At 39.9% G+C, this 22,514-nt stretch overlaps 1 protein-coding gene across 4 annotated transcripts in view; it reads left to right on the top strand.

The window, feature by feature from the left end:
• The window catches only part of MTA3 (metastasis associated 1 family member 3), a 180,785-nt gene that overhangs the window by 104,494 nt on the left and 53,777 nt on the right, over positions 1 to 22,514 (top strand). For all 4 annotated transcript variants that reach the window (XR_003967884.1, XM_030311207.1, XM_030311208.1 and 1 more), the window contains exons 8-9: positions 2,126 to 2,225; positions 21,631 to 21,819. Coding sequence is in view for 3 of the 4 variants with exons in the window: in XM_030311207.1 (XP_030167067.1) it covers positions 2,126 to 2,225; positions 21,631 to 21,819 (289 nt within the window). In the remaining variant the exon portion in view is untranslated. The remainder of the gene's footprint in view (positions 1 to 2,125; positions 2,226 to 21,630; positions 21,820 to 22,514) is intronic.

Below are 22,514 nucleotides of genomic sequence, written 5' to 3'. Positions count from 1 at the left end.
TGACGCGGGGCTCAAATTCATGGGCCACAAGGTCATGACCTGAGCTGAAGCCAGCCACTCAACTGACTAAGCCACCCCGGTGCCCCTAGAGAGAGAGAATCTTAAGCTGGCTGGATGCTCAACACAGAGCCCGATGTGGGGCTTGATCCCAGGACTCTGAGATCATGACCTGAGCTGAAATCAAGAGTCACCCAGGCACCCCCTCAATTTTTGTTTTTGTTTTTTTAAATGGTCTAAAATACAAATTAAGACCATAATCAAATACCATTGCACATTCCACCAGAATGGTGAAAATTTGAAAGTGCCAAACATTGGTAGGTAGAGCAACCAGCACCCTGCTACTGTGGTGGTGCGAGTGTAAGTTGGTATAACCACTTTGCTCTCATCTGACCTACACATCCTTTGAGTTTCACTCCTGACTGTATACTCAGCAGAATTGCATACATACACCTGTGCACCAAAAGTTGCATATACAGATGGCATTCATGGCACTACCCAGAGTAGCCCCAAACTGGGCATTGATGTCCATCAACAACAGAGGGGGAGGGGGCATCATAGAAAGGAATGCTCCATAGCAAGGAAAATGAATGAACGCCTCTATAACCAGTAGTGTGGGTGAGCCCACAGACATAATTTTGAACAGAAGAAGCTGCATGTGAAAAGAGTACATAGTATGTGCTTCTGTTAAGTTTTCAAATGAGCAAAACTAACCCATGATGTTAGAATCCATGATGGTGGTTCTCTTTTGGGACGAAGGAGAGAATACAGATTGGGAAGGAGCAGGAGGAGTCTACTGGGGTGCGGTTGCCGTACCCTGAGTTGGGTGTTAGTGACATGGATGGCTTCACTTTGCAGTTACTGCATAGCTGTGCAATGTGTGTTTTTATGCATGTGTGTTCTATGTTAATCAGAACATTAAAAAATTTTCCTCAGCTAACATGCTTAAAACACAATAAAGGGAGAGAAGAAATTAAAATAATAATATAATATAAAATAAAATAAAATAAAATACAACACGCAGCAGGTCTAAATGTTTATTTCATGCTTTATGGGAAGGCCTTCTAAATCATTAAGTGAAAAAAAGTGTTGTGGTAATTGTTTTGTTTTTTAAGTGGAAATCTATTACATCTTGAGCCCTATTTATAGGAAGAATTGCTACAATTGATGATACCTCATTTCAAGGTAAAAATGTTCCTGGGATTTCACAATTTAGGCTAAAAAAAAGTGGTCAGAACTTGTTTTGCAGTAATAGTCAAACTCTGCAGCTCACTTACGTCTCATTTTTTGAGCACAGTTGAATACCAAATTGGTCGCTCCATGGCATTTCATGATAGATCTTTCCCTTCTTTATGGCACACAAATCACTTTTTCTCAATTTCATTATAATGACCCATATATAGTTAATTGGCTTATCAATGCTTAAATCTTAAAGAAAATACTTTTCATTGGATATTTGATTCTCAAACATCTAAGAACTTGTTTGACTTTTCTTTTTTTTCTTCTTCTTCTCCATAGCACATACCCACCTGACAGCTATATTTGTTATTTACCTGTGTAAATTTACCTGTTTTCCTGTGTAAAGAAAAGTCTTGACCAAGATGAGCCCCAACCATAAAAGGACATGGGAAATAATTCCCCACTGCCTGTTTAGGGGATTACCTCCTCTCTTGGAGGCCAGTACACTCAGGAATGACGACTTTCTGAGACTGCTAGATGCTTAAGAGGTTTGGTTTCGTAGTGTGCTGTCCCCTCTCTCTTAAGTCCCCGAGGCAGATTGCCTAGTGCAGTCCCCTCCGGGGGATCCTCCCTAAATGACCACACCAAGAGCAAGAAGGAAACGAGCTCCCCCCCACGCCCCCACCAAAAAGAACTGTAGCAGAGACAAACGTAGCGCACTTCTTGGCCACCACTGTTCTCTACACAAGAAGAAACTGAGGCATCTCATCCAAGGCGCCACACGCCCATTGCAGACAAGGCTGAGACTCACACTCAGACCTCAGCTCGCAGCCCCTGGATCCTTAGCACTGACTTTTACAATTTTCACGCACTACCCAAGTGTGTTTTTTTAAGTATAAAAAAATAATGTTGCCTTAATTTTTCTTCTTTCTTTTTGTGGATTATTCAGTGCTGTTGGGACGTTTGCTCGAGCCCTTGATTGCAGCAGTTCTGTGAGGCAGCCTAGTTTGCATATGAGCGCAGCTGCAGCTTCTCGAGACATCACCCTGGTAAGATGCTTTTTGAAATTTAGGGGTTATTATTCCCTCTGCTACTTTAATTTTAAAGCCAGTATAGCAGTGTTATGGATGGGAGAGCTTTCTGTTGAAAGAGCTTTCTGGCTCTTAGCCCTGCTGACTGCTAGGTTGATTTGACTTGGCTGATTGGTTAACTGGGGGTAGAGTGTCTCATCCTAAGTCACCGCTTATGTTTGTGAGCTGCGACGAATATGAATGGCTGCTGATGGAATAGGTGTGAAACAATAAAAAAATATTCTGGGGAAAACATTCTGACCCATCTCGTTTCACTTGTATGCTTTTTTCCTCATATTCTATCTATGTACTTAAATCGTTATGTATCAAATATAATGCTTTACAGTTTTCAAGGTTTTTTTTTTTGTTGTTTTTTTTTTTTATTTATTTTTGGGACAGAGAGAGACAGAGCATGAACGGGGGAGGGGCAGAGAGAGAGGGAGACACAGAATGGGAAACAGGCTCCAGGCTCTGAGCCATCAGCCCAGAGCCTGACGCGGGGCTCGAACTCACGGACCGCGAGATCGTGACCTGGCTGAAGTCGGACGCTTAACCGACTGCGCCACCCAGGCGCCCCCTGCTTTACAGTTTTTAATGTGAGAAGGAACTCTTTTTTTCTCTAAACGTTTATTTTTGAGAGGAAGTATGAGTGGGAGAGGGGCAGAAAGAGAAGGGGACAGAAGACCCAAAGCAGGCTGTGTGCTGACAGCAGAGAGCCCAGTGTGGGGCTCAAACCCATGAACCACGAGATCATCACCTGAACCTAAGTCGGATGCTTAACCGACTGAGCCACCCAGGCGCCCCAGATCTTTGCCAATTGAAGTTACTTTCTGTATATGATTGCCACAGCCTTTTGAGACAAGCATGATAACGTGCTCATTTTACAGATAAGAAAACTGAGTTTTGGTGAGGTTATTTGACCGATATCCATTACATGTAATAAAAGTTTCAGTTTAAAAAAAAAAAAAAAAAAACTGAAACTGAAACTTTCAGTTTCAGTTTTTGTTTTTTTTTTTTTTTCATAATAACATATCTCTTCACGGCTGCTTTATTATAAATAATGTAGATCTTCTTGCCTCTGCAGCTATTTATTTAATGCTGGATACACCATAACTCATGACACTATGTTATCCATCCTGTCTCTTTTGAATACTAGTTTCTAGTTATTCTCTTTTTTTTTTAATTTAATTTTTTATTTTTTAAAATTTACTTCCAAATTAGCATATAGTGCAACAATGATTTCAGGAGTAGATTCCTTAGTGCTCCTTACCCATTTAGCCCATCCCCCCTCCCACAACCCCTCCCATAACCCTCAGTTTGTTCTCCATATTTATGAGTCTCTTCTGTGTTGTCCCCCTCCCTGTTTGTATATTATTTTTGTTTCCCTTCCCTTATGTTCATCTGTTTTGTCTCTTAAAGTCCTCATAGGAGTGAAGTCATGATTTTTGTTTTTCTCTGACTAATTTCACTTAGCATAATACCCTCCAGTTCCATCCACGTAGTTGCAAATGGCAAGATTTCATTCTTTTTGATTGCCGAGTGATACTCCATTGAATATATATACCGCATCTCCTTTATCCATTCATCCCATCGACGGACACTTGGGCTCTTTCCGTACTTTGGCTATTGTTGATAGTGCTGCTGTAAACATGGGGGTGCATGTGTCCCTTCGAAACAACACACCTGTATCCCTTGGATAAATGCCTAGTAGTGCAATTGCTAGGTCGTAGGGTAGTTCTATGTTTAGTATTTTGAGGAATCTCCATACTGTTTTCCAGAGTGGCTGCACCAGCTTGCATTCCCATCTAGGTATTCTCTTTTAAAGTCATTACTGTGGGGGTGCCTGCGTGGCTTAGTCAGTTAAGTGTCCGACTCTTGATTTTGGGTTAGGTCATGATCTAATGGTTTGTGAGTTTGAGCTCACATCCAGTCTCTCTCCACCCCTCCCCCGCTTGCGCTCTCTCGCTCGCTCTCTCTCTTACTCTCTCACTCTGTCTCAAAATAAACCAAAAAAAGGGGCACTTGGGTGGCTCAATCAGTTAAGTGTCCAACTTCAGCTCAGGTCATGATCTCACAGTTCATGAGTTTGAGACCTGTGTCGGGCTCTGTGCTGACAGCTCAGAGCCTGGAGCCTGCTTCAGATTCTGTGTCTCCGTCTCTCTGTCTGTCCCTCCCTCACTCACGCTCTGTCTCCCTCTGTCTCTCAAAAAATGAATAAATGTTACAAATAAACTAAAAAAAAGAAGTCATTACTATGCTCTGTTGATGATGACTACAAATGCAGTCTTGCCCAGAGTATGCAGAAAAACATGAGCAATAATTTTTTTCCTGTTAAATTTATCAGAGTTTTATAGTATAAAGAAATACATTTTCCAATCATGGTTTCCTTTCACCTCTTCAGGCCATAATCACTGCCAAATAAAATGCATCAAAAAGTGCTGGAATTTCTCTCCCCAAAATATATCCAAAATCGGACCACTCTTTTCTGTCTCAGGTACTTCAATGCTAATCCAAATCTTGTTACTTAGGATACCGGCACTCAGTACCTCATGACAGGTTTCCTCAAGTCCACTCCTAAAAGTCTCAATTTTGTTGTTGCTGTTGTTGTTTTTAATTTTTTGTTAACGTTTATTTATTTTAGAGACAGAGACAGAGCATGAATGGGGGAGGGTCAGCGAGAGGGAGACACAGAATCCAAAACAGGCTCCAGGCTCCGAGCTGTCAGCACAGAGCCCGACGCGGGGCTCGAACTCACGGACCGCGAGATCATGACCTGAGCTGAAGTCGGAGGCTTAACCGACTGAGCCATCCAGGCGCTCCCTTTTTTAAAATTTTTTATTGTTTATTTTTGAGAGAGAGACAGACAGAGTGTGAGCAGGGGAGAGGCAGAGAGAGAGATTCCGAATCAGAAGCAGGCTCCAGGCTGTCGGCACAGAGAGACCCATGTGGGGCTCCAACTCACAAACTGTGAGATCATGACCTGAGCTGAAGTTGACACCCAACCGACTGAACCACCCAGGTGCCCCTCAATTTTGTTTTCTGATGGAATGGAATACAGTGAGAGGTTTTACTACTTTCTCATTATGTTCCAGTTTGAAATGCTTTCAACGAAATACTGCAGTAATGTAAAAACTCATGCAGAATTCACATCAAATTTGTTTCTTACAGTGCTTTCTTACAGTATAGATAATGGTGAAAGCATGAACAGTCTGTAGCCATCATGGAGCACCTCTCTTTATGCTTTCTTCGAGACTAGAATGTTGTTCATAGAAGCAAGTTGTTCTCCATTGGTACATTAATGTTTTCCATAAAAGTTTCGGGGTTTCAAAATAGGTTTATATTTTGGTTGTTTAGAGGTTGTACTTTACCAAAGATGTAAGAGTACAGTGTCACATTTGTAAAAACCTTCAAAATCCTGTCAACAGATATTTATGCGAACCAAAGTAATGTGGAATCTAATCACCACTTGTATATTTTTCCACGTTCAAGATTTTTCTCCCAATTATAAAATTAGTGTATGCTTATTATGAAAAATTGCAAAATTTAGTACAGCAGCAGGCAAAAAAAAAAAAAAAAAAGTCTTGTACTCATTATCCAGAGTGGAATATTCTTACCATTTCGTAATATTTCCTTTCAGCCACTCTTCGTGTATTATGAACAGTAATACCCGCAAATTACAGAACAGTACGGAGGATAATGTATTGAGCCACCCAAAACAAATGTTAGTGTTTTAGTTCTTTGGATTAAAAAAAATCTCAACAATTATAATTTCTAATACTGTCTCCCTAGTCCTATTCTGCATCCTCTATCTGTACCTCTAATGCCCATCACCCTTGCCTCCTGTCAAGAGGCAGCCACTATAACAGATTTGCTGTGTATCTAATTTTTCTGGTTCCACTATGTATTTGTGTGTCTGAAAACAACATAAAGTTTGTTTTGCATGTGTTTCAATTTACTCTGTGACATTTTGCTCTTTGCCTCTTACTGCTCTCTAACCATGTTAATAAACACATACCTAGTTCACTTATTTTATTTTATTTTATTTTATTTTATTTTATTTTATTTTATTTAAGTTTATTTATTTTTGACAGAGACAGAGTACGAGTATGAGCTGGGGAGGGGCAGAGAGAGTGAGAGAGACACAGAATCCAAAGCAGGCTCCAGGCTCTGAGCTGTCAGCACAGAGCCTGACTCGGGGCTTGAACTCACGAACTGTGAGATCATGACCTGGGCCGGAGTCAGACTCTTAACCGACTGAACCACCCAGGTGCCCCTAATTTTTTTTTTTTTACCCCTAGTTCACTCATTTTAACCACTGGGTAGTATTTGTAGTACTCCTTCATGGAATACTACACCACATTACTTATGTATTCTCTTTCCGATGAACATCTGGACTCCTTCAAAACATTTTTCATTTGCTACTACCCATAATGCTGCATTGAAAATCCCAACACATACCCTTTGTGAGTGTGTATGTGAACTCTCTGGCATAACTAGAATGGAAATAGTTATTCATAGTGATTCATAGGGCACTGATCACTTTGGATTTGCCCAAACACAGCCAACTTATTCTACACAAGGCAAAAATAAATTTATGTATTTATTTTTAAAATGTGTGTTTATTTTGAGAGAGACAGAGTGTGTGTGTGCGCGCGCACTAGCATGTGATGGAGAGGGGCAGAGAGAAGGGAGAGAGAGAATCCCAAGCAGGCTCTGCCCTGTTAAGGCAGAACCCTATGCAGGGCTCGATCTCACAAACCGTGAGATCATGACCTGAGCCGAAATCAACAGTCAGACACAACCGACTGAGCCACCCAGGTGCCCTGGTAGAAATTTATAATCCCACAAGCAGTCAATGAGTGTTTTCCTGTCCTCATCCATTTTCTTACATTGGCTTCAACATTGGGTATTTTCAGACTAAGATTTTTACTAACCTGATGCTTCCCTCATTTTAATTTGTATTTCTTAATAAGGTTAAGCAGGTTTTCTTGTTTATTGACTCTTTGTGGTTTTTCTTTGTATTTTAGATTCTTATCCTTTGTCCATTCTTCACTTGTGTCATTGTTTTTTTCTAACAGTTTAAAAATAGTATTCATATTCGTGATTATAAATATATCTGGAGTTTATTTTTGAGACTTGAATGAGGTATAGGAGTCTTTTTTTCCATATGGAAAATAGTCATCTCAATACCTTTTATTGAATTTGTTGTCCTCATGATTTTGTAATCCTTCCTTCCTCTTTTTTCAAGGTTTTAGATATGCTTAGGCTTGCTTCTGGATTTGTTATCTCCTCTGTTTTGTTGATCTGTCCCTGCACAAGTACCACATTATACAAAAGCTGATAAGCCCCACATGAACGTTTTTTTTCTTTTTCTTTTTTTTTTTAATGTTTATTCTTGAGAGAGAGAGAGAGAGAGAGAGAGCACGAGTGGGGAAGGGGCAGAGAGACAGGGAGACACAGAATTTGAAGCAGGCTCCAGGCTCCAAACTGTCAGCACAGAGCCCAACATGGGGCTCGAACTCACGAATCGTGACATCATGACCTGAGCCAAAGTTGGATGCTCAACTGGCTGAGCCACCCAGGTGCCCCCATGTGAACTTTTTTTTAACACATAGTGGAAGTCATTTAAATCAGAGTTTTGTACTTTGCCTCCCCCACCACATATTCCCTAACAATATAAAATAAATACTTTTTCATATCATGAGAATCTGGAATTTTTTTTTTATTTTTTTTTCCAACGTTTATTTATTTTTTGGGGGACAGAGAGAGACAGAGCATGAACGGGGGAGGGGCAGAGAGAGAGGGAGACACAGAATCGGGAACAGGCTCCAGGCTCTGAGCCATCAGCCCAGAGCCCGACGCGGGGCTCGAACTCACGGACCGCGAGATCGTGACCTGGCTGAAGTCGGACGCTTAACCGACTGCGCCACCGAGGCGCCCCTGGAATTTTTCTTTTTTTTAATGTTGTGTGATTGTGCCTTGTATAGATATACTGTTACTTACATAGCTACTGTCTTATGGTTTAACACTCATCTTCCGAGATAATGCTTCCCAGATTATAACTGGGGATGCTCACCCTGTTGTAGTGCAGCAGATTCCCTCCACCCTCTGAGGAGTGACAAGGGAGAACCTGTTTCTGAGATGGTACAGAGCTCTGTGATAGTTGGGGCTGATTTGCCTGAAGATAGGTGTGAACAGGTGAAGAGCAGGTATGTGAGCTTTTGCTTCGGGCTGCAGCAACTCTCTGCTTCCCACTGGTGGTGACTGGTGGGACAGCGGGTGAATTTCTTTTGGAAGAAGGCAGAGTCTTTATTTTATTTTAAATGTTTGTTTATTTTTGAGAGACTGAGCACGAGCTCAGGAGGAGCAGAGAGAGAAAGAGGGAGACAGAATCCGAAGCAGGCTCCAGGCTCTGAGCTGTCAGCACAAAGCCCGATGTGGGGCTCAAACTCCTGAGCTGTGAGATCATGACCTGAGCCAAAGTCAAATACTTAACCAGCTGAGCCACCCAGGTGCCCCCTAAGAGGGCAGAGTTTTTAAAGATTCGGTATTTGTTTCTGTCAGTGAAGGCGGGTTATAAAAGAAGCATTTTAAAGAGAACACAACCTATGTACCTTAATTAGTTTAAACATCATTTTGTGTTTATCTTTTGCAGCACTTGCCTACATGTTCCTTCTGGCTGGATGCTTTCACACCCTCCAATGTTTGCATTTCTTCTGTTTTTTTTCTTTTAGTATTCAGCACTTTTAGGAAGACACTTTGTGTTATATCTACCATCTTAAATTGTTTACTACTATAATTGTTGCTTCTTTTTATTTTAGAGAGAGAAAGAGTGCGGGAGTGGGCGAGAGAGGCAGAGGGAGAAAGAGAATATTAAGCAGGCTCTGTGCTTAGCGTGGAGCCCGATGTGATGTGGGGCTCGATCCCACAACCCTGGTATCAGACCTGAGCTGAAATCCAGAGTCAGACGCTTAACCAGCTGAGCCACCCAGCCACCCCTGTAATTGTTACTTTTTAAAGCAGAAGTGTACTCAGAGGCTCAGGGAATTGTGTTTGTCATGTTTGTACAGCTGGTTTCAGTTTCAGAGACAGGATTTGGATCTGTTCTTGACTCCTACCTGAGATTCTCTCTCCCAGATTACATCTTTTTTGTTTCACTCTCCTTAAAATGGCTTGGGTTTAAAAATCATTGTTATTGTTTGCATCGGATTAGGCAGCGCTGAAGATCTGGTCTTCTGTCTGCAACATTGAAATGCTTTGGTTTCCTGCTCTAACGGACGCTAGGTTCAGCTGTACTTGGACTCTTTCTATATGTTGCTCTTGTGTCTAGATTACTTTCAGTGCCATGAAATTGATATCTTTCAGAAGTCACAAAAGCAGGAGGAAATTGATGCACTTTGTGATTTCAGATGCCATGTCCTGCACCTTTAGTCCTCTTTGCCTGGTAGCTTCATGCCTTCCTCTTTGATGTTAACATATAAAATCCTGGGGCACCTGTATGGAAATGAGTGGGAGTGGTTAAAAGTTGATTACTTGTACATTGATAATGTGAGTTTTGCAGATTGTTTTCCAAAAAAGATCATTTGAGAAGCTGGTAAGTTGTTTTGTACCATGAAATGAAAATTAGATTCAATTTTTTTTTTTTAACGTTTATTTATTTTTGAGACAGAGAGAGACAGAGCATGAACGGGGGAGGGTCAGAGAGAGAGGGAGACACAGAATCTGAAACAGGCTCCAGGCTCTGAGTGTTCAGCGCAGAGCCCGACGCGGGGCTCGAACTCACAGACCGTGAGATCATGACCCGGGCCGAAGTCGGCCGCTTAACCGACTGAGCCACCCAGGCGCCCCGAAAATTAGATTTAAAAAAATAAATGAAAATTAGATTCATCATTCAGTTGAATTTGGAGAGTCAGGTTCTTATTTTTCTTTCAGTGTTTTCAGACCTATACAGATGTGGTTAGTACCTTTCTCCATCAGGTGACCAGACTTTCTCTGAAGACTTCTTACTGCAGAGAGGGCACGGTTACAGAACTGTGGGAACTCCAGTGGTCTGTCCTAGGTGATTTTCACTGTGGCTTTTCCTGTAAGGGACTGCAGCTGACTGTCAGCATTCTTAATCTGAAGCATCTGTTTATCCTAGACTCTGCATGCTACTTGTCAAATCACCAGTAATGTTTGGGGAGCAGGTAATTAAGATGCCTGCAGATTGCTAGGTCTGACTTCCTTATTTTGAGACCTGTTACAATCATAGCTAGACTGAATTTCAAACAGTGCTAGTCTAAGAAACATGATAAGATTTATAATCGTTACAACACTGAAGTTGTCATGGAGGCTTCCTAGATTTCACCCTCATTTCATTAAGATGTAAAGTGTACTTTGTACAATATGCAAAGAAAAAAAACAATCAGTTTACAACCTACATTGACCTCCCTTCGCCCCATTGTGGAAACAAAATCCTTTAGAACACAGTAAACCCCGAAGTGGTCTGTAGGTAGTTGGCGGAGGGCCAGGCCTGTTAGGGGGCGGAGGGTGCCATGTGCATTGGTAGGGAGCTATCGCCAGAGCATAGCCTCAGTCTCGGAAAACAGGTAATTAAAGAAGTGCTAGATTTCTCTTTTCCTTGAACTCTGAGGACTAAAGCAAGTTGGAGGAAAAGATCTGAGAAGAAGAGTTTTTTGAGTTGTTTGGGGCCTCAGAAATCTTCCAGGATAGATCATATTAGAGATAATGGTGAAGTAACTTCTATAAAGATTCATATTTAATTTCTGACAGACTCAGTACTAGAAACAGGATTTTTGATGCTGAGTCTGGTTCTGAGAAAGGTCAGGCTGTGTTGATTTCCTAGGGAGAAGACTGCATTCTGGGATATCTCTAATTCTATCTGATCTTTTTAAAATGCAATTTTTATTTTGCTGTCTCCTATCTTACATCCTTTTACTGGCCTCTCATTGCTTTCAGGATAAAAACCCAGATCCTTAAAAGAGTCAAAAAAAGCTGTGGGGGTTTGCCTGGCCAGTCTGTCCTGTCCTGTACCCCAGCCTTTCCTCTATGTCTTCTGGGCTCCAGCCAGCCTTCCTTTGATTCTGTGGTCTGTCTCCTGCCACAGGACCTTTGCAACTTTAGTTCCCTTTGCTTGGATGCTCTCACAGCCCCATGTAATTAACTGTTATTTATTTATTTATTTATTTATTTATTTATTTATTTATTTATTTTTAAGGGTTTTTAAAAAAATGTTTACTTTTGAGAGAGAGACAGAGACAGAGTGTGAGCAGGGGAGGGGCAGAGAAAGAGAGAGACACAGAATCTGAAAAGGTTCCAGGCTCTGAGCTGTCAGCACAGAGCCCGATGTGGCATTTGAACTCATGGACCACAAAATCATGACCTGAGTGGAAGTTGGACGTTTAACCAACTGAGCCACCTAGGCTCCCCAAATTTATTTATTTATTTTGAAAGAGTGAGAAAGAGAGAGAGAGCTAACTAGTGGGGGAGGGGCAGAGAGAGAGAGGGAGAGAGAGAGAACCCTGAGCAGGCTCTGCACCGACAGTGTAGAGCCCAGTGCTGGGCTCGAACCCACAAAAGGTGAGATCGTGACCTGATCCAAAACCAAGAGTTGGCCACTTAAACAACTGAGCCACCCAGGTGCCCCACCACCTAATTGACTCTTAATCTGTTTTCAAATTGTGTCTAATCTATCCGTCTAGGGCAGGTTACTCTTGTGGTGTGCTCATGGAGAGAGCCAACAACATTCCTCCATGTTAATTATTTGTAATTAAACACTTGTTTTTGTGATTATTTCATTAACGTGTCTCTCTCTCTTCTTCCCCTTCCCTACATATCAGCTTGTAGTATTCATCAATATAGTCACCATACCTGTTTTTCCTCACTGTTGAATTCCCAGTACCAAGCATAGTTCCTGGGATATATTTACTAGGTGTTCAGTAAATATCTGAGAATGAATAAATTAGTTTCTCTCTCTGGGACATAAGACAATAGGTTCTTATTAAAATAGGTCATTGGAGTATGTTATTTCTATTAAAATGTTATCTAGCATGTTAATAGGTCTTTTTTGAATGCATCTCATCACTACGAGTGATATGTATTTGAAAATAATTTCATTGTGTCACCAGAGCTGAACACACACGGTCTAAAGACCAGGAGTTATAGAAAGTTTCTGGCACTGGACATACTTGTTTAAAAACTGTGGTAAAATATACACAACATAAAAATTTGCCATTTTAGCCATTTTTAAGCGTATTGTTCTCTCGCATTAAGTATTCACACTCTTGTGCAGCCATCACCAGGATGTTTTCATCTTCCCCAACTGAAACTCTGTACTCATTAAATAACAACTCCCTATTCCCCAGCCCTTAGCAACCACCGTTCTAATTTCTGTTGCTGTGATTTTGACTACTCTGGGTACTTCATTGGAGGGGAACCACACGGTATTCGCCCTTCTGTGACGTGCTGATTTCACTTAGCATAATGTCTTCAGGTTCATCCATATTGTCCTATGTGTCATCTTTTCCTTCCTTTTCAAGGCTGCATAGTGTTTTATCATATGCATATACCACATTGTGTTTATTCAATAGAAACGTAGGTTCCTTCTACGTTTTGGCTATTATGAATAATACTGCTATGAACATGGGTGTACAAGTGGATATACTTTTATGATTCTCTGGGGTTTTTTTTCCCCCTGGACCTATAGCTTATGATCCATTTAGTCTTCTACAAGTTATGTAGCCTCCCCGTGCCTGAGTTTCCTCATCCACAATGGGAATAATACTATGAAACCTATCTGTACTGCTTCAGGGGGTTATTTGTTGACAAGAAGAGGGTATACAGGCATAACTACAAATTGCAGATGTACCTGTCCCAAGAATATAGAATTTGATATGAAGAATTATATGATATAAAGATCTTCCCCTTAAGGGTGCCTCGGTGGCTCAGTCGGTTAAGCGTCCAACTTCGGCTCAGGTCATGATCTCCTGGTTCAAGTCCCACGTCAGGCTTTGGGCTGATGCAGGCCTAGAGCCTGCTTAAGATTCTGTGTCTCCTTCTCTCTCTCTGCCCCTTCCCCTGCTTGTGCTCTGTCTCTTTTTCTCTCAAAAATAAACTTTAAAAAAATAATAAAGATCTTCCCCTTAAAACAAGCTATAATTTTTACGATAAAAATTTTTTCAAGAAAAACTTAGAAAAAGTAAGTAACTTATTTTCTTGAAAATAGAAAGTTGACTTAACCAACGGTAATTTTATTCTTCAGATATTAACTCTTTGTAAAATTGCTAGCCATTAATCCTGCATTTCATTCTCTTCATTTGTGAGTCCTGTTGAAATTACGTATTTCATTTAGGGCATTGAGGGTACTGGGAATTTGAGGATAGATTGCAATTCATGGTCATTACAGCATTTAAAGGAATTGTAGTCTGCAGAATATATAAATCTTCAGATTAAAATTTTAGGTTTATCAGCTTACGTTAGAAATCTAGTCTTCAAAATGAGTGTAAAATTGATGAACTGAGAATCCATGTAATTTTTTTAAAACACGTTTTCTTAAAATTTAAGAGTACTGTCCATGTTCTCAAGGCTATAAATTAGAATTAAAACTAATAAGACTACCACTGCAGTAAATCATATGAAACATGAAATTTTTCTTCCTTCTATCACTGAGGCAGGAAATGAATGTTACTGTAGCACTGTTATCTAATCTAGAGGCTTTAGTGAGATTTTCTAGTTGTTCCAGTTATGTTCATTATAACAAAACAAAAAAATTTTTTTCTGCTTTAAGATCCCCTTGAAAATCATTTATTGCATTTAGTTATATCATTTTAATTTCTTTCAGTCCAGAACAGTTCCTCATTCTTTCTGTCTTTCATGACGTGGCATTTTCAAAGTACAGGCCATTTATTTTGTAGAACATCCCTTAGTTTGGGTTGTGGTTATAATTTGATTTATAATTAAAATAAGTTTTTATTTTACTTAAGTCCATTTTGGTCAGTTAAGTCAGGAGAATTTCCATTTCACCCTAACTTTTCAAATTTATCAACATAAGTTTTCGGAGTATTCTTTAATTAGAATAAATTGGTAAGTCTCCAGTTATAAGTAGCTTTTCATTGTTATTGTTTATGTATGTCATTTCCCATTTTTTTGACAGTTTTGCCAGATTTTTCTTTTCTTTTTTATTATCTAAAACAGTGAGATTTTAATTGAGTTTATTTTTTTGTATGTTTTTTTTAATTAAAAAAAATTTTTTTAATGTTTATTTTTGACAGAGAGAGAGAGAGAGAGAGAGAGAGAGAGAGAGAGAGAGAGACAGAGCATGAGCGGGGGAGGGGCAGAGAGAGAGGGAGCCACAGAATCTGAAGCAGACTCCAGGCTCTGAGCTGTCAGCACAGAGCCCGACGTGGGGCTCAAACTCACAGACCATGAGATCATGACCTGAGCCGAAGTCAGACTCTGAACCGACTGAGCCACTCAGGCTCCCCTTTATAAAAAAAAAAAATTTTTTTTAATGTTTATTTATTTTTGAGAGAGACAGAGACAGAATGCAAGTGGGTTGGGGCAGAGAGAAAGGGAGGCATAGAATCCAAAGCAGGCTCCAGGCTCTGATCTGTCAGCACAGAGCCCGACACGGGGCTCGAACCCACGAACTGTGAGATCATGACCTGAGCCGAAGTCGGACACTCAACCGACTGAGCCACCCAGGTGCCCCTGTATGTTTTTTTTATTATTATTATATGTTTTCTATTTAGTTTTTTTTTTTTCCTGTTTATTTTCCTCCTTCTACTTATCTTAGGCTTTACTCTGATATTTCTGTTCCAGCTTTTTTTTTTTTTTCTTTTTTTTGGCGCGGGGGGCAGGGGGCGTTGTGTGTGTGGGAGAGAGACAGAATGAGAGAATATGAATCTTAAGCAGGTTCCATGCCCAGTTGGGAGCTTGACGTGGGGTTCAGTCTCCCGACTCTGAGATCATGACCTGAGCCAAAATTAAGAGTGAGACGCTTAACCAACTGAGCCTCTCAGGCACCCCTCCCATTCCAGCTTTTTAAGACTGATTTTTTAGCCCATCAACTTTGTCTAGTTTTCCATCATCAATATTTACGATTATAAATGTACCTCTGTATGTCCTAAAGTTTGATATGTAGTATTTTCATTATCATTTGGTTCTAAGTATTTCCTAATTTACTTTATAATTTTGCATTTACTTGTGAGTTAATTTCCAAGGAAAGGAGGTTCATAAGTTTATCTTAATTGCCTTGGGGGTTGTGGTCAGAGAAACATAGGCCAATTCTTTTACTATATTGTGATTTCCTTTAGGGCCTGCAATATAATCCTCCCCAGCATTTTGCTCCATGGGTCTTACTTTTACCATGGCCTAATGCAAAAGAAGCTTTCTGTTTTTGTCTGTTCTGTCTAGAAAGTGCCATCAAGGTAAAGGTTAAGTCATTGTGGAAGCTCACGTGTCATACATATTCTTCCTGAATTATTTTAGTCTCCCCTTGCTTGCATTGGTTGTTCTTCAGTGTCCTCACATAGTTGTTTTACAGTAAACCCTTGGTTTGTGAGCATAATTCATTCCAGAAACAGGCTTGTAATCCAAAGCACTTGTATATCAAAGTGAATTTCCCTATAAGAAATAATGGAAACTCAGATGATTCATTCCACAACCCCAAAATATTCATATAAAAATGATTACACTGCTGTAATCATTACAAAATTATAAAGAAAAGATAAAATATAAAGAAGAATAAACAAATTAGCCTATACTTAACCTTTGAAAACCTTCGTGGCTGGTGTGAGGAAGACGAGAGGGGAGGTTATTGTGTAGGACGACTTTCACTATCACTAACGGATGTTGACTGTAGTACAGTATGAATACTCTCTTGTCATCTACTGTATTTAATGTGACTGGCAATAAGGCAGCAGAGGAAAGGGCCTATATCTGCAGGCGGCCTGACCTAGAATGAAGCATGGCATTGCTAAGCTTACTCTTGGATGGAAAAGCAAAGGACTGTCCATAGGTGCTTTGAAGTGACAAAAAATACACTGGTGCCAGCTGTGGGCACCTTCCAATGTTCTGAAAAATCACTGGTTTCTGCCAAACACCGTGGCCTGAGACCCAAGCATCCAAGCATGGGAGACAATCATCCACAATCCTGCAGAGAGAGAGACAGAGCGAGGGTGGGGGGGGGAGAAAGAACCATTGGCTCAGTTGTGATCGTGTGACATTCAGCATCATGTACTACTCATTTTGCAAGACAATGTTCGTTGATCAAGTTAAAATTTATTAGAAATGTTTTCTTGTCTTGCAGAACACGCGTAGAACCAGTTACTCACAATCCAAGGTTTTACTGTATTTGTCTGGTTTGTGTCTAGAATCAGAGCCAGGGGGGAAGAATTTTCAGTTCTGCTCATGCAAAGGACATTTAGGGCCATGGGGTTACAGTGGCTTACTAGCCCTGTAGCTTTCCTGTGATAATCAAAAGGTCTGAATACACATGAGGACATGACTCAGGGTGTCTTGGAGATTGATTTGAGTGAATGACAACTAAGTCTTAACAAATTTGATGATGAATGAGGGATTTTGTTTTGAATACTGTGCATTGAAGCAAAACTTGAGAATGTATGGCATACTTCTCTTTTACATATATATAAAATGTTTTGCCTTGATCATGGTTTGTGGTTTACTCCTGAGAGTTTATATTCACCTTCTGCTTGGGAAAAACCATATGCTCATTAATTTTGAATAGATTTAGTGTTCTGAATGCTATAATTTGTGCTGGAGGTACACATGCAAAGTTTTTGTAACATTCTGACCAAATCAATAGTTAGGATTGAATATGTATGTATATCAGTTAGCTGTTGTCAAAATAATGCTACATGTTACATGCTGGGTTTCTGAGAAACAGGCTAAGATAGAGATTTGTATGTAGGAAATTTATTAGGAATCAAAACCTGTGGGGGGTGCCTGGTGGCTCAGTTGGTTAAGCGTCCAATTTTGGCTCAGGTCATGATCTCCTGTTTCGTGAGTTCGAGCCCCACGTCAGACTCTGTGCTAACAGCTCAGAGCCTAGAGCCTGCTTCAGATTCTATGTCTCCCTCTCCCTCTGCCCCTCCCCTGTTCGTCCTTTCTCTGTCTGTCTGTCTGTCTCTCTCTCTCAAAAATAAACATTAAAAAATTTAAGAAAAAAAAAAAAAAACCTGTGGAAGAAGAGGGATGGAGGCAGGATTGAACAGAGGAAGAAAGTGGGCTATGATACCTGAAGCCTCCGCCGACTCCACGGGACTCTTCGAAGAGTTGTCCCAAATCCGGGTGACGGGCTGAGCCTGTATACTCCTGCATCATCGGATAAGGGCTGTGCCAGGAAAAGGGCATGATCTTGGGTGATGATTCTTTCTTGAATTGAAATCATTCCAAAGGTGGCAGCTGATAGCACATCTAGCACGGAGTGAGTAAGTTCTTTACTCTCAAAAGGAAAAAACACAGTATCTGTTACACTGCCTAGTATTTCAGTGGCTTATAACAACAAGCATTAATTTCTTATATACTGCTTTGCAGATTGTCTAGGATTCTGCTGAACTAGACTGGGCCAATTTAGGCGCCAAACTACAGTGTGAGTCCAGATCTGCTCCATGTGTATCTCCTCCTCGGGTGACAAAAGCCAGTATTTCAAGAGGGCAAACCTAGATATGCAAACACATGCCAGGGCTCTGTTCTGTCACGTATCTTGAACATCTTATCTGCCAGTCAGGTCACGTGGCCAGGCTCCACATCAGTGGAGTGGAAGACTCCTCTTCTGTGAAGGCCCAGGGGAGGGAGTGAATATTTGCTGAATAATAATCCAGTCTACCGTTGTGTGATTGTACTTAATGAGCGAAGGATGAGAATTTCACTGCCAAGCTTTCATTGTCAGTCTTTCTCCGAAAATACTTCTGTTTGTCATCTCCATCTGTTATGAATGAGATGAAATATGACAACACCTTCACCACTATTTGGCAGAGAGAACAGCTTGTGCTGAGTTCTTATGATTTTTTAAATTTAGATTTGAATGGATCTTGTGTGTATCTGTATCTCTATTGAAAACATGGTAATCTTTGTAAAGTATTTATCTGGAGGGAAGACTTTCTGTTGTTTTACATTTACTCCTTAAATTCTTTGTGTTACTTTAAATTGAGGCGTATACACAGTAAAGTGTATTCAGTACACTCAGGTGCATCGTTTGCAAACTTGTGTATATGTATACATTCATGTAATCGACCACCCAGATCTAGGTAAAGAACTTTACCAGAATCCCAAAAGATTCCCTCATGCCTCTTCCCAGTCAATGATTGCCCCCTCCTTCTGAGGGAATCATTATTCTGACTTCTCTCACCACTGATTGTTACTTTTCTCAAAGTTCATATAAATGGAATCTTCCAGTGTGTTCTCTTACATGTCTAGCTCTTGGAATTGTTGTTATCTTACTGATAAACCGTAAGTCAGATGTCAGACTCCTCTATGTCTTGTGTTAGCCTGTTTCTGAGAGTCTTCACTTGATGTTGTCTGTTATGTTATAGAAGGTAGATTCTGTGTTTCGCTTACAGCTTTTTAGCGTGATGTTGAACTCCGTAAAAGTCCATTCAGAAGGAGCCTCCTATGTGTGTCAGAAAGATGGAGTTAATATGGACTTGTAGCCCATAATGTGGTCCTCTGTTTTCCTTTATGAATTTGGTCATCAATTTAAATAAAATTATTCCCTGGGAATTCCATAGTGCATACGTCTGATGGGATGTAGATTTTTTTCTACACATACTGATCATGACAGCGCTCTCCTCTGGGCTGTGTTTCAGAGTGGACTCTGGGGGTTTCATAGCCTCCAGTTGCCTATAAGTTGGACCCATTCTTTCCACTTGATTTGTGACAGTGCAGGGGTTAGTCTTCCGAAAGCCATTGCTGACTTCGGTGTCCAGGAACACACACTCCGTGAGGAACAGAACCATTAAAACAATCTGTTCGCTTCAGATTTGGGTCATAATCACTTATAATGCCTGTGATGTTACTTTGGTTCTTTGAAACTCTATGAGATAATAGCCTATCGTCATTTGTAAAAGTGCCTGTAAGAGAAGCCTTTTCATCACCTCGCGTGAACAAAAGACCGAAGATCCTTTTATGCTTTGAGTGGCTGCTATAATATCAGCTGAGAAACACTCATTTAGTTTTGTGACTTTGGGTTTCAGAGCACCTGTTAATTATAAGAACTACTACCTCTTGAGGAATGTCAGCAGCAAAGTTAATTTGTATAATTATTGATTTTGAATACCATTTAATCTTCAGTTTTGTTATCCATTGTAAATTTAGTTTCAAAAATAACTGTTTATAGTAATATATTAGTCATTGAAGGGATCCCTGCATGCTATTGAACTTCGCTTTCATTTTTGTAGATCAGTTATCTAGGAACTAAATAATTTCAGGAGTGATGTAAACTTGTTTAACAGTGCACAGTACAGTGAAACTGATGAGTCTGTCAAGTGAGAAGTTTAGCTAGAAAAGTGGGGTTTCGTTGATTATGAAGTTTGCAGAGCACAGGCAAAGAGTAAAGATCCAAAGATCAAAAATTCTAACATTTTTGTAACCGTTGTTGTGGAAAGGTGAGAAGAAATTCACTTAAAAATTGAAGTTATTCCATGATTGTGACACATACAGCCAAAGACTGTACGTGATCAGTGGTCCTAGCTGTGATTATGACTAAGGAACAGATAATGAGATTCCTCCTTGCTTTTGTTTTGTAGAATCCAGTGATTTATTTAAGAGAGATGTTAATCCTTATTAAAGCAGTTAGTTACTGTACCTTAAACATGTCTGTATGTCCTGAATCCCACCTTTAGTTCTGTCAACAAATTCATATTCAGTATCTTAATGTATCACAGTATAAATAGGTCTTTTTAATGCATACTGTAGCCAATGATTTTTTTCTCTTTAACAGGTGTTTGTTGATATTTGAGTTTATTTTATACTCCTGTATGAGTAGTAGGGAACTCACCAGCTAAATTTTAAGAGACATGTTGCCACATGGATGTGATACTGTCCCCATTTATGAAAATTTTAATATCGGTAGATACGGTGTACAAGGTGCGGGACTTGGCTTTCATATGGTAGAAAGTTAAAATTTTTTTTTTTTTTAATGTTTAGTTTTGAGAGAGAGAGAGAGAGAGAGAGCGTGAGTGGGCGTAAGGGGCAGAGAGAGGGGGAGACACAGACTCCGAAGCAGGCTCCAGTCTCTGAGCTGTCAGCACAGAGCCAGATGTGGGGCTTGAACTCACGAACAGTGAGATCATGACCTGAGCCAAAGTCGGACGCTCAACCGACTGAGCCACCCAGGTGCCCCCAAATGTTAGAAAGTTTAAATAGAACTAGTCCTCACTTGGTAAGGATTTGGTCACCTTGCCGACGAATTCTGGGCCACACCTACATGCTTATCCAGACACAGCAGAGCCAGTCACCCTGTTCTGCAGTTTTCCTTCCACATATACAAATGTGCATATATGTTATGAATGAATTTCTGGTTCTCCAGTAGAAATACCATCACAGGTTTTTCAAAGTTTAAAGTTTTAGAACCTAAGTTTCTTCACAGCTTCTGATGGGAAGAAGAATGTGTTTTAAATAAGCCAGACCCAAGGTACTTTTGCAAAAAAAACCAGGTATATTATCCTAATCTATCTTTTCCTCGTTTCAAATTACTCTTTATATCATTCTCTCCTGAAATATGTAGGAAACCCATGCCAGCCTAGCTGATTCAAGCAAGCCTAGTCATCTGTTCTTGGTCTTAGAAGATCTCAACCAGTTACTGTTTTTACATGGATATGTGTTTTGTTTTGTTTGTGTAACATGGATGTGTAGTTCTGTTTTGTCACCCTGATTCTCAATTCCATTGTTTTCTGTAACTCTCGTTCATAGTGCGCCATTGTCTTAATCCAACCTGGGAATATTTTTTCTCTGTCTGATATATAATCTATTATTCCCTTGTCAAGGAAGGCTGTGACAACCCTGTATAATAGGTGAAGTGATTCTGGCACTTTTAACTGAAAGGATGCTGAAACTTACTGGCTTCCCAGTTAATACCTGTGCCTGGAGGCCCTAGATTTTCATGGTTAGGTTACTGTAACAAATGAATGCATTTTTTTAAATACACACCTTATAAATCAACATTTTCTTAAATCAGTAAATGACATTTTAAATAGGTAATCTGTTTTTTAAATTTTTTCTTAATTTTGTTACTTAAAAAATAAACACCTAAGTATATTAGTGTTAATTAAGTGCATCATGCATTTTAGTATTCCTGTTCTTAAATAATCTGGCAAGTTTGCATTTCTGACTGATCTTTTCTCTCCATTTTGTTTGTTTTCTTTAGTTTCATGCTATGGATACATTGTATAGGCACAGCTATGATTTAAGCAGTGCAATTAGTGTCTTAGTACCACTTGGAGGGCCTGTTTTATGCAGAGATGAAATGGAAGAGTGGTCAGCTTCTGAAGCTAGTTTATTTGAAGAGGCACTGGAAAAATATGGCAAAGACTTCAATGACATACGTCAAGACTTTGTAAGTAGAAAACTGCACATAAAATGTTGGATGAGAATATTTTATCTTTGTTAAAAAGCTGGTAAACCTTAAAGTATTCATTTAGCAAGCTTGCAACGTAGTAATGTTTATCTGCTCAACATAGAATGAAGGCTAGTCTTACAGAGAGAGAAATTGACATTTGTTCTGGGAAGCAATTATAAGACCTGGGATCAGGAGGCTCTGAGTTCCAAGTTTAAAATATGGATGGCTTTTCTGACCATTTGCACAAAATATTTCTGAGGTCTGCTTTAAGTTTGTTGCTCTCCTTTGGACCTTCTATATTTTTCTAGTTATCTTACTAATTGTTGAGCCTGAGTTTGATGTGGCCCTTTAATATGGAAACAACCTGTAGCAAGCAGTATGGAAAATTTGCTTTATGGGGTTTCCCTCCTTGACTCCTCTTAATGATACATAGTTTCTTACTTGCATTTTAATTACTAGATAATCTTGTCTACTCTTATGTACTTCCTTTTGTCCTTGTATGTATGGAATTGCTCTCTTTAATTAAGCTTTTAATCTCTTTGAAATGGGGAAATTTCTATTTGAGAAGTCCATTGATAACTTCCTAGGACAATTATCCTTTCTAGATTATCCAGTTCGTTGGTGTATAATTGTGAATAGCAGTCTCTTATTCCTTCTTATTTCTGCAGTATCAGGTGTAACGTCTCCTCTGA

Source organism: Lynx canadensis, chromosome A3 (genome assembly GCF_007474595.2).
Source record: "Lynx canadensis isolate LIC74 chromosome A3, mLynCan4.pri.v2, whole genome shotgun sequence".
Classification (NCBI taxonomy): Eukaryota; Metazoa; Chordata; class Mammalia; order Carnivora; family Felidae; genus Lynx; species Lynx canadensis.
Note: the sequence above shows the minus strand (reverse complement) of the source record. Positions and strands in the feature narration are given on the sequence as shown.